Here is a 12,431-nt window from a genome sequence, read left to right on the forward strand (position 1 = left end):
GTATCTTAATAAGGCAAAGATTAGTATCTGAGTTGGCATCTATGCTGAGGGCTTCAAATACCTTGTTATTCAACTGTTGTAATCTTAAGCATATGAGGAAACTGAGGCTTGGATAAGCAATTTACTCAAAGAACTATGGCTAAGTTAGAGATAGGGTATGAACTCAGGTCAGCCCATTCCCAAGTCATATGGTACTTCCACTATGCCTATTTGTGGATTTGGTCCTTTATTAGAGCCAGGAAAGATGACAACATCACATTAATCCAAGTCAAACTATCATTAACTGTAGAATGCCAGGTTGAAAACTCCTACTAGAATGTTACATACCTAGAAGAGTCTGGATTATTACATACGGAAATAACTAAACAGTTCTGACAAATGAAGACACTATCATTACTTTAGTAATTTCCTTCCTTCTATCTTCTAACGGTCTTCCCCTTTTCTCTCAATGCAACATTTTACCTTTCATTTCTCTCTCCTGAATTTCCCGCTCCTTCTTAGCCTGAATGGCAAGCAGCCGTCTGCTCTTCACAGCACTAATCATGTCTTCAGCTTCCATATCGACTTGGGGCTCAAACTTCACAACTTCTTTCTTCCTATCAGCTTTGCCTAACCCATTCTCCGGATCTTTTCCATTTTCTTTATTTCTGGCTTCCATTTCTTTCCGTTTCTGTTTCTCTGCTCTCTTCTTATCATTTTCCTCCTTCAATACAGCAAGCCGTTCCTTCCATAACTCTGCAGACATCTGCTGCCTGGTTTCCATGTGGTCTTGCACTGAGTAAGTCATGAGAATCCGGTGGCAGAGTGCTGTCAAGATCTGTAGTTTCTCTTCTGATGTTAGTTCAAAAAATTCAGAGGTCTCTAGCTTTTCTAGGAACTCATCTTGTACCTCATTGTCCTCAAATGATGCTGAATCTTTATTGTCATCTGTGTCCGAGCCCTCACTCTCTTCCTGAACGTCAGATTTGCGCAAGCAGAGCCGCACCAGCTCTGAAACAGAATGTAGAGTCAGAGGGATTTCCGACAGCTTCATTCCCAATTCACCGTAGTCTTCTGCTATTTCATCTTGTAGTAAGGTCTGTAAGAGGATGACCAACACTCTATTCAGGTATAAAAAGCCACCCTTTTCTGCACTCAAGGCTTCCATAAGGGACACAGCAGTAATAGGATACTGAGCATCTGGTAAGAGTAGCCCAGAATAACAGCTCAAGAACTCCACCACCATGGCCACATCCCCAAAGAGTGTGTTGGGCAGTCCTTCAGGGGTATCCACCAATCTAAATGCTGGAAGGTTTTTGCCAGTTAACTCTTGGTCCTCGTATCGCTTCTGTTTTTCTAGTTTCTCAAGCATTTCTTTCTCTCGCCGCTCCTTGGCTTTCTCCTTCAACTTTTCTTTAAGCTCCTCTCGTTTCTTTTTCAAATACTCCTTGCGCTGCTCTTCAGACATAGAAGCCCACCTCTTTTTGTGCTCTAGAAGCTCAAAGCGTTTTTGAACAATACTTCGTAATTCTTCTGGGAGACGAGCTCTGTCTTCGCTAGAGAGGAGGCGAGCTGTTTTGGAGATCACACAGGACAGGGCGCTCTTCTTGTCCTCCCTGTCTTTGTTTTCTTTGTAGTAGGCAATAAGGTGGAGGGCAGCAGGGGGCAGATGTTTATGAGGTTTACTAGACGATCTAGGTGTCCCCCCAGAATTCCGTGGGGCTCGGGTCATCTTCTGAGTGCCTTTGGCCATATCCAACAAAGTCATTTGCTTCATTTTGGTTTTAGGAGTCTTCAAGCCCTTTTTGGGAGATTTGGAATTCCCTGTGGATTTCTGTCCATTCAGGATACCTTTGCTTCTGCCCTTTGCTTTCAAAGGCTTGTCAGTATGCTTTCCCGATTTCTTGCCAGGTGGGCCTTTCTTAGGAATGTGGAAGTTAGCATGTAGCTTGTTGGGTGACATCATCTTCATCACTTCTTCCAGATGCTCTTCTGGAGATCTGGAATTCTTTGAGTTCTTCACTTTGAGTGGTGAGCCATTCAAAGATTTCTTCAAGTGTACATGACACCATAACTTAGGATTTAGCGGAGAACTGAGAGAAGAGTTGTCTGTCTTGGATTTCTTTGAGGGCTTCCTATCTGGAGATCCAGTATTCTTCCTCTTAGTAGAAGGGTTGAGAGTCATGTACTAGAATTTAATAACAGGAGCAAAATTAATTTAAAAAACTAATTTAAAAAGTAGTATTAAGCATCTTAAAAGTCTTCTTCCCCATCTATTCAGGAAAAGCTAAATATTCATTTCTCTTCACAGACATGTCCCAGAAAAAACAAAGACACGAATGTTAGCTAATGTTTTAGCCATATAAACACAAAATTCTCTTGATACTTAGAATTAAAAACTATACTCCAATATTAGGCATTTTTGCTATGCAACTAGTTTCCTGTTTGTATACATATTAATAGTTCGTAAATACTTTAAAGAAATCTGTGAACTCCTTCCCCAGAAACATATAAAAATTACGCACACAACTTTAGAGTTCATCCCTGGGTCTGGAGATTAATGATTCCCGATCTACCTAATGGCAACATCTGAGGAATTTTGAAAGCATTGCTCTTGAGACAGGATTGGATTTTTATCCTTTAAACCTTTGTTACAACTGGGGCTATTCTATGCTTAAGTATAAAGTATATCATTTAAGTATTTTTGTCTAAATTCAGAAGCATATTTTCTTATTAAGAGTATCAGTAAGTATACTAACAACAAGAAGAACACTGCTCGCAAATAAGGAGCCCTCCTGACCCTGGTTTCCAGTTTCCTCAACCTCCTCTACGTCTTTCCCCCATACCTAGAGAATGCACTCCCATGAGTCCATTATTAACAGTAAGCCCTGTAAATTCTCAATTTTATGCAATTCTCTCTTTGATCATCCCCTCACATCTTTCAAATCCACTCCCTCTAGTAACCCAACTCTGTAATCCTTCAATCTCAGCAGGACCTAAATCAATTAATTCTATCACATTTCCACCAATCTCACTTCCCTGTCCTTCTTTACCCAGATTAAATTCCATAGTCAACCATTATAATCAATCTTGCATAAATCTATGGTCCCCTTGTCTCTCTTGCTCTGTTATCTAGTCACTCCTGGCCTGCATGTTCAGCTTAAACATGACTAAAATACAATGAAAGTATGTGGTCTTACTTTAAATTCATCATCAGGTACCTCAAATGGATCCTGAATGCCACTTAGTAATCACAACATATTCCCTTAGTCCATTTACCATCTCACTCTTAGATACACATCTTCTCCTGTCTCTTAAAACTTTCACCTTATCTCCATCACACAGAATTAGTTAATAATTAGTTAATAGGTTAGAACCCAGTCAACCTGTCATGATACCATAGTTTCTGTTTAAATAAATATTAAAACAAAAATGCTATTGATTTTGATGCTTTAGAAGAATATAATTACAAAGAAAAAAGTCTGGCAGCTAAAACACAAACTAAATGAAATAATAACCAAGCAATGAAAAAGTACAGTTAAACAAATATTATTGTTTCAAGTGATTAGGAGAAAGACTAGATAACCTCTATAATATTTGACTTCTGACCAAAAGCAGCTAAGCACACAGAAGGCACTCAGAGATTGCTGAGTTTAACTTCAGGTTTCTGAGTAGAAAGGACTAACTAGTCAAAAAAAAAAGCAGTCTGGAGGCAGTGAATAAGACAGGCCAGTGTGAGATGAGACTATAGGCAAGGAAACAGCTAAGGACTATCGAACATGAAATTAGGAGCCCCTTTAAAAAGGCAATAGGGAAACTGGTTATGGTGAAATAAATCCCAGAGATGATACAGAAGAACACCTATGCTCTTGTTAGGAGTAAACGAACAGGTGTAATAAAATTTAATAAGTTGTACTACAAAGCCAAGTAAGATTTAAACATTAAGGATATAATCATCAGAGAAACAAACTCACAGAACCTAAGCAGCATAGCACAAGAGGCAGAAACATGGTCTGCAATTAATGAGTGGGCTATGCTAAACAAATCCTTCTTCTGGCTAAGTTCTCTCTCTAACTTTAAAGGCCAATCTGCCTTTTAAGAATTATGAGCAATTGCAGGTTACTGTTCCTCTAGGTGGTTGTTTTTGTTGCCTGACCACAACTGGATGTTTTGTTCCCCGATTATCATCCTCAGTATGGGCTGACAAAGAGGTTTCATAGTTCACAGAATATAAACATTATCTGTGACTCAGAGGATACTTTCCCCAGAGCCAGAATTTCCCAGTTCTAGTTCCCAGAAATATATTTCAAAATGTTAAAGAGAATAAGCAAAAATAACTTATGTAAGATTCTATTCTTCTCATGTACAGTAACAGTACCAATACTCCAAAGAGAACAATATTTCAGAGACCGCCCCCCCCCAACAAATCATATAGTTAAGACTCAAAACTACCCTGGCAGGAATTAAAGACAAATACGTGTCTTCCAAAAGTTAATCATCCATTTCAGCTGGTCCTGGAAAATCTTCAGAGTATAAAGACATAACAGACTGTTACTTTTTCTAATGCTCAGGATAACAGATTATTTTTAAAGTCATTCTAAAATAAAATTTAGGGGGTAGGGTATAGCTCAAATGGTAAAGGGCATGCTTAGCATGCATGAGGTCCTATGTTCAATCTCCAGGAGGTCCTAGGTTCAATCCCCAGTACCTCCTCTAAAAAGTAAATCAATAAATAAACCTAATTATCTCCCCCTCAAGCCAAAATACCCCCAAAAAGTAAAATAAAATTAATCACTAAAAAGGAGATGTGTTGAGACTGTTTCATTTTTATAATTTTAAATAGATCTTGTAATAAGGTCCATTATAATTGGGCTACTTCTTAATTTACTGATTATATTTCTTTCAATTTGAAAAGTCACTCAAATTTAACATACATTTAGCATAAATTTCTTCCACTTAGAAGCACTGTATTATGCAGAAATGATGCAAGCTGGGATGGCTTAGCCATGAGACAGTCCAGCAGCCCATTTTTACTTATGAGGTGTGTTTTTTGCCAAACCACACCATACAATTTTTCTTCTTAAAAATGAAAGAAATTAACTCACCCAACCCCCTCCCAACAGGCCAGCTCCCCGCGTAAGCAGTCCTTCAGTAACTGGATCATCTCAGCATAGGGTATACTGGGCAGTCACAGCCAAATGGGAGCCGGCATGGCTGGACTCAGGGGGAATCTGAAAAAGTATAAAACCACTTATGTGCTAAGGGTCTCCCCTGCCCCTCATTCAGCATAAGTAATATACTAGAGTAGTGCATAGGGAGGGAGAAAAGAATGGGCATCTGAATTAGCAGTATTACAATTTTTTGGCAAAGGCCTTTCCTAACTGCTAAATAGGAAAAAAAATATTTATGTATGTCTCAGCAACATGAGAGGCTATAAGAAAAGTAATGTTTATAATTCCACCCTTGTTCCCTGTCACCTGGAACCACCATCAGAAAAAAGTAAATCTAATAAATAGGATTAAGATGAAGAAACTTTATTTATAGCAGCTCATTCAGATGTTAAATTTAACAGTAAGCAGCAAGAACCCTAAATCAGAAATCTTTGGCAATCTATTCTGATTCATATTTCACTCTTTTCATTCAATGTTTCAAGGCAACATTCACATACTAGGCTTGTCTCCATCTCTAGATGCCTTTATCAGCAAATCTGTGAAATGTGTTATTATAAAATATTTTAAGTGCTTTGAAAATTAATATAATTTATTTTTTAAAGTACTTCTGCTCTAGTCCCTAACTCATAAACTTCAAGCACCAAAATTTATTCAAAGAAAAATCTTAGGACTGTAAATGCTTACTTGAAACATGAGTTATTAGGAGACAAAAATATCCTTAAAAATATATAGTAATTAATATCACTGGTATGAGACAAAATTAAACCACGTGCCTTCTGATATGATTCACTGAGAAGAATACAACATCAAATCTGTGGTATTCTTAACCATGAGGAAATAAACCCAAATTGAGGAGCATTATACAAAATAGCTGACTTGTAGTCTTAAAAATGTCAAGGTTTTTGAAAAACAAAGAAAACTGAGGAATCATTCCAGATTAGAGGAAACTAAAGTGCCACTAACAAGTAAATGTAATATATGGATACTGCATTGGATCCTATTAAAACCAAAACAAAATTTGCTCAGCTAATGTTATTGGGACAACTGGCAAAACTGGAGTAAAAAGTGTAGATAACTTCTTTCCATGCTGACAATGCTCTCATAAACATGGTTAAAGTTCCTAAAACCTGCCAGAAACCCCACAAAGTGACAAAATACAAGATGGGCAAGCATGCTCTGTACACCGAGGAAAAGCAACGTTATGATAGGGAGCAGAATGGTTATAATGGATAGACTAAGCCGGCTACGGAAAAACAGTAAAATTACAAATATTGTGCTGAGGCTTGAATGCACTGAGCCCACCTGCAGATCTAAGAGAATGCTGGCTATTAAAAGATGCAAGCGTTTTGAGCTGGGAAGACATAAGAGTAAGAGCCAAGTGATCCAGCTCTAAGCTTCATATTTTATTATGAAGATAAAACCTTGAGATTACGTTTACTTTAAAAAAAAAAACTATAAATCAGGTAATAGTATTGTTTTGATGTTGATTTCTTGATTTTAATAACTGTACCACAGTTATGATAGAAAATATCTTTGTCCTTTAGGAAATACATATTCAAGTATTTCTTGAGAGCATCCTGTCTTACAACCTACTCCCAATGGCTCAAAAAAAATAATGTGTGTGTATAGAGACAAAACACTAAAACAAATGTGGTAAATGTTAACATTCAAGGAATCTACTTGAAGAGCACAGAAATTCTTTACAAATACATCAGCTTTTTATATGAAATTATTTCAAAATGTTTTTTTAAATGTATTAAGAACCGTATTAAATCAATCAAAATTACTTTAGGATTCCAAATGTATAATTTCCTTGTTATATCTCCATCCAAAAGCGTCCCTACTAGGATACACAAGTCCAAAATAAGAATTCAAAACATTATGGACAGACTAACAAAACATAAGAGCAGCAATGTATTACAAGAGGGAGCTAAGATGGCTGATTTCATCTTAGATGACAGTTATTTTATCATCCAAGTTCCTTGTAAATCATTCCTCCAAGCCATTAGGCCTAAAAAGTTTTTACCCCTAAACCCAACAGTCAGTTGCATTTTTCTCCTCAATGAACAGAACTCCTTTAAGAAATGAACTAACTAGCCACGTACATATTATATACATGCTAAACATCACAGGAATAAAATGAGTATAACAGTTCTAATCTCAAGTAATTTATATTCTAGAGCTTACAAGACCACAAATTCACCGCCATCACCATACTATGCCCTACTCAGATAATACTCCAAAATTCTGCATCTCTAAATAATTTTCCTCTCTCCCACCTAAGTTCTCCCTGTTGGTCCTTGCCTAAAACTATTATTCACAACTGCTTCCTCTCTCCAGGCTTCATCTCTCTCTACTATAGTTGTACTCAGAAGCCTAGCAGAACATTAAATTCTACAAAAATCAAAGAATAAAAAATTTAACCTATTGCCTTCGGTTCCAATTTTAGTGTGTGTGCTGCCAAAGCAAGCATAAACCCGCTGCCTTTGGGACAGGCAGATCACAGGAGATCAACTTTAATTCTCAACACATCATTTTAAATTTCCTTTAGATCAGGTAACAATTCAAAGCACTATTTTATGATGTATTTATCTGTGCCTTTACTATATTATGTCCTGGCTGCGATGCCAAAAGTTCTTTAAGAAAAGTGTATTATAAAAAGGAAAAATAAACATCACTTATATGCAAAACTTAAAAGACAAACTCAGTGAAATGTCAAATAGTACTGGGGAGTAAGAAATTATTGTTTAAGGTATGCAAAGTAAATAAAAAGATAAGTGAATGCCCTAAATTTGTAGAATCACTGCCTTCTTACAGTAGTTGAATCTAAACAAGCTTGCTCTTCCTAGTCTCAATCTCAATTATTGCCAAATTTCATTAAGTTAATATTTGAAGTCCTCAGAAAATTTCAGAATAGCCAATTTCTTCAGAAATTGCTTTTCAAGATATAAAGTCCTGGAATTCCAGTCTCTGGCTCCTACAAAAAAATGAGGATCAGCTTTTTTGTTCTAATAAAACCCAAAGACCTTTTACCCATGAATAATACTCACTCTTTCATATTATTTACATATTTGAGTTACTAAACTAAAATAAAAACAGCTGTAAGATTTAAAAAAAGGAAAATATATAAGGACTCAAATGATCCAAGACTCTAAAATCCATTTAGAGGTGATTTTATGTAAGACTTACATACAGTAAGGATAGTAAGTTCCTGTTCTAACCCCCAAAAGCTGTATCACAGTCCCAAAACTCTACTGCAGTGAGACAACAATGAATTAAAATGTCCCCTCAGTAAATAAAAATATTTAAGAAAAAGTTTAGGTTTATAGTGTTCCACGGAAAATTTAGTCCTGATCTAGAAAAAGACAAGTAATTCCTAAATTTTCCTTTTTATACAAATGATAAAAATTTAAAAAGCATAATGGAAGATAATGCTTGATCATGCTGCTGTAGAATAAGAAAACACACTAATGCTGAACTATAGCTGGAGGTCTTTTCCAATGTTTGAAGAAATACAAGTATTTCTCAATATAATTCTGTTAGTGATATCAACACCAGTTCTACAGGGGGAAATGCTAGATTTTCTATTTATTTGTCATACAAAGTAATACTTATTTCAAGTCCTTTTCAAGGCTGCCAGTATATTTGATCTTATCTGACATACAAGATCAGTTTTTATTTTTAAGAATCAATTTGCAAAAATTTTTTGTATTTACACCATACCTCATTCCAAGAAAGATCTGAAGCAAAAAAGCTCATGCATGTAGTTTGTTTCTTTGTTTTAATTATGCAACCACAGTAAAAATAAATCAAATTAGTACAGGAGATATTCAACGTGGCCTCTCCCTTACCAACCCCATATCACAACCTATATGAAACAGCTATACATGAAAATTTTTGAATTCTTACCTGAAGTTAAAGAGTTCAAAATCTACTGTAAGTCTAATCCTATTGGAGCCATCAGAGAAAATAAACTCATTTAATGGTGTTCTATCCTGCTCTGTAAAAATTAACAGTGACCTTACCTTGTATGGATCAAGTAAAAAGTCATTGAACTTGCTAGGCAGAGAATATTTCTTCACTAATTCATCTTCTACCACCCAAGGTGCATTTTCACCAGTACCAGCCCGTAATGCGTTATGTCGTATAAAGTATCGAAGTATCTCCTTATTTGGTGGGCGTTCTGTACGAATCAAGCTGTCTGCTGGCACATTACTGATGATCTAGGTTAACAAATAAAAATAACTCACAACTGTGGTAAAAAACAAGTAACTAATGAGAACAAAAATTTATATTCTCTCTAGAAAAAGCAAAATTCCACCTACAAAATAGAGCTATAAACCAAATAGAAGAAAAAGTAGAATAATTTTCAGGGATAGAATGTTAATTTAAAGATACCGCTAGGCAATCTGTCAATATGTATCAAAGTCTTAAAAATGTATATATCCATTGAACCAACAGTTTCTCTTGTTAAGAATTTAAAAATAAACAGAGCCATCAACTGCTTATAAAAGGGGAGGAAACAGAAGGGAAAATTACATAAAAGTACATCAATAAGGGATTCATTTCTCAAATTAAAATATATTTATATAGTGGACACTATGCAGACGTAGGGGGAAAATTTCTCAATCAGGACAGATTCATCAGAATCATCTAGGTGTTATTAAAATGCAGATGCTTGGGCCTCACCCCAAAGTTACTGAATCAGAAGAATCTGTGCTGGTAAAGCCTAGGAATCCAAATTTTTAAAAAACTCCTCTGGTGACTCTCATATATACTACAATCTAAGAATACCGTTTCAAAAGAAAATTTAATGACATTACAGATACTTATCATACAGTAAATGAAAATAGCAAGTTATAAAACAGTAAGTATAGAATATTCCTATTTTAAAAAGTCACTTAAAATCTAACCATCATTAACCACATCTATATTTACCAATTACCACCTCTAAGTATGGGATTAGAGATATTTTTCTCTTATTTGTATTTTCTACTTTCTTATTCTCATTTATTCTTTTTGATGCTTTTCCTATTTCCTATTTGTTCACTACATATGAACAAAACAATTTTACATTCATCAACAAGAATACAAACAATAATTAGGGAAGTGGTTGAGACTCGTTAGCAATAAAGTTTTAACTAGCTACCTCGCTGAATGGGAGGTAAGAAACTTGGTGAAAAATTGTAACATCCAATTGTCAAATACAGAGAAATCCTAACAATCCAGTCACGTCTTCAGATCACTAACTATAAAACAAATGAGTCAAAATGAAGTAAGACTTGTCAACATTCTGACATGAGGGGAAAACAACACTCTAAAGAGGCAAAAGAGCTGCGTTATAATCCTTTCCAATCTCATTTACTAAATTAGGAACTTTGATAAAATTATTTCTCAGGCCTTAGCTGTTTCTTCTAAAAAACAGTTAAGCATGGAGTGCATGCTTAGCATGCATGAGGTCCTGGGTTCAAATCCCCAGTACCTCCTCTAAAAATAAATAAATAAAGCCTAATTACCCCCACCCCCCAAAAAAATTAAAAAAACAAACAAACAAACAAACAAGTTACAAACATGAAGACAAATGTGTAGCTGCCTTCCACACCCAGCTGCCCTCCCACTTCTTTCTCATGAAAAGACTTTTCACATACAGGAATATGAGCACCTGCTAGAAAAGAAAATACAATTTAACTTAAAGTCTTAATTATTAAGACCAGAAAACCACTCAGAATTTACAGGAACATATTCATGTTTTTCTTTAATTTAGAACATTTTCTATGAGAAAACTAGCCCTTTGATACTTTCTTAAACAACATCCACTACGTGTAAAAAGTTTAATATAAAGTGCCTACTAACCTTATCTTCATTTTGTAGTTTCACATCGTATTTGTGAGGCAGAAATTTTGGAGGAGCCCATTTCCTTTCTCCTTTCTTTAGTGAAGTAGGGAGTTTTCGTGGAGATCTACGTGCTCTGTCATCTAATCAAATCAATAAAAAATAAATTTAAAAAGTTCTTTTAATTCTATCCATTTATTCATTAACAATAATCTTACTAAACACCTACTCTACAACCAGGCACTGAGTGGTGGGGCACAAAGATAAATCATAAGTCCTTACCTCAAGTAGCTAAATCTATGGGAGGAGTCAACAATAATTACAATATAATGTGGTAAATACTATAACAGAGGTTGACATAGAAAAATACTAGAGAAGAGAGAAAAATATTCAAAAAGAGAGAAGCACTGTCTAATTTAGTCTAGAAGATAGCTGGGGAAGGCCCAGAAAAAATATGACTTGTTCAGAGACTGCAAATAATGAGACACAGGTGAATATGATCTATAGTACAAAAAAAAAAAAAATCAGACTAGAGGTAAGGGCCAAATTATAAAGAACCTTGTTTACCATTTAAATAGACTGGAATTTGTCTTATGGGCCCTAGGAAAACAGGATTTTTGGTCTAACTAGATGTACATTTTGGAAAGAGCACTACTGTGAGTAATTAATAAAAAGAAAAAACACTTTCAGCAGCTAGAAAATGAATAAAATTAAAAGGTGAGACTGAAAATAAGGAACAAAGATACAATCCTAAACATCTGAATTAATGTAACAGGAATGGAGAAGGAAGAGTCAAGAAGATAAACTTGGTAACCAATTAAATGTGGGAATGTTAAAGGTTTCCAACTTTTCTACCTTAGAAACCAAGTAGATGATGTGTTGAAAAATAAAAAGAAAGCAGAACAAATGAAAAAAAAAAAACTGAAGGAATAGTGGGGTGGGAGGAGTGAAAAAAAACCACAGAAAAGTAGTTGGAGAAACAGGAGACTGTGGTATCAAATAAATTAAAAGATATGAGAGCCACCAATAGTGTAAAAGTAAAACAGACGAAGAAATCAGTGGGTCTGACAATTAGGGGTCACGTATAACCTTATTAGAACAGTTTCAGGAGTCTAATTCCACCACCCTCAACAACAACAACAAATTTTTTAAAAAAGGAATAAACTGATGGTCAGAAAGTGGAGACAACAATCTCAAGAATCTTGGTTTGAATAAGACAGAAAGAGAACAACAGGATCAACGGAGGGTATGTTCTCGTTTTTTAGAAAATGGGACTTTGTTTATAAGTTGAGAAGAATCGTTAGAGAAGAGGGTTAGAAACACTGTAGAGCAGAATAATAAAAGTTAACCCAACCCTTGAGAAAGTAGGAGGCAATAGAATTCAAAGTACAAGTATCCTGACCAAGAAGGAGGACAGCTACCTTCTAAGATGGAGAAAGAATACAGAAA

The 12,431-nt window shown here is 35.5% G+C and overlaps 1 protein-coding gene across 3 annotated transcripts in view; it reads right to left on the minus strand.

Moving 5' to 3' along the window:
- BAZ1B (bromodomain adjacent to zinc finger domain 1B) overlaps window positions 1-12,431 on the minus strand; it is a 59,140-nt gene that overhangs the window by 27,196 nt on the left and 19,513 nt on the right. For all 3 annotated transcript variants that reach the window (XM_074345911.1, XM_074345910.1, XM_074345912.1), the window contains exons 5-7: window positions 11,004-11,125; window positions 9,176-9,373; window positions 463-2,167 (exon numbers count right to left, since the gene is read on the minus strand). In XM_074345911.1, coding sequence (XP_074202012.1) covers window positions 463-2,167; window positions 9,176-9,373; window positions 11,004-11,125 — 2,025 coding nt within the window. The remainder of the gene's footprint in view (window positions 1-462; window positions 2,168-9,175; window positions 9,374-11,003; window positions 11,126-12,431) is intronic.

Source organism: Camelus bactrianus, chromosome 18 (assembly GCF_048773025.1).
Source record: "Camelus bactrianus isolate YW-2024 breed Bactrian camel chromosome 18, ASM4877302v1, whole genome shotgun sequence".
NCBI lineage: Eukaryota > Metazoa > Chordata > Mammalia > Artiodactyla > Camelidae > Camelus > Camelus bactrianus.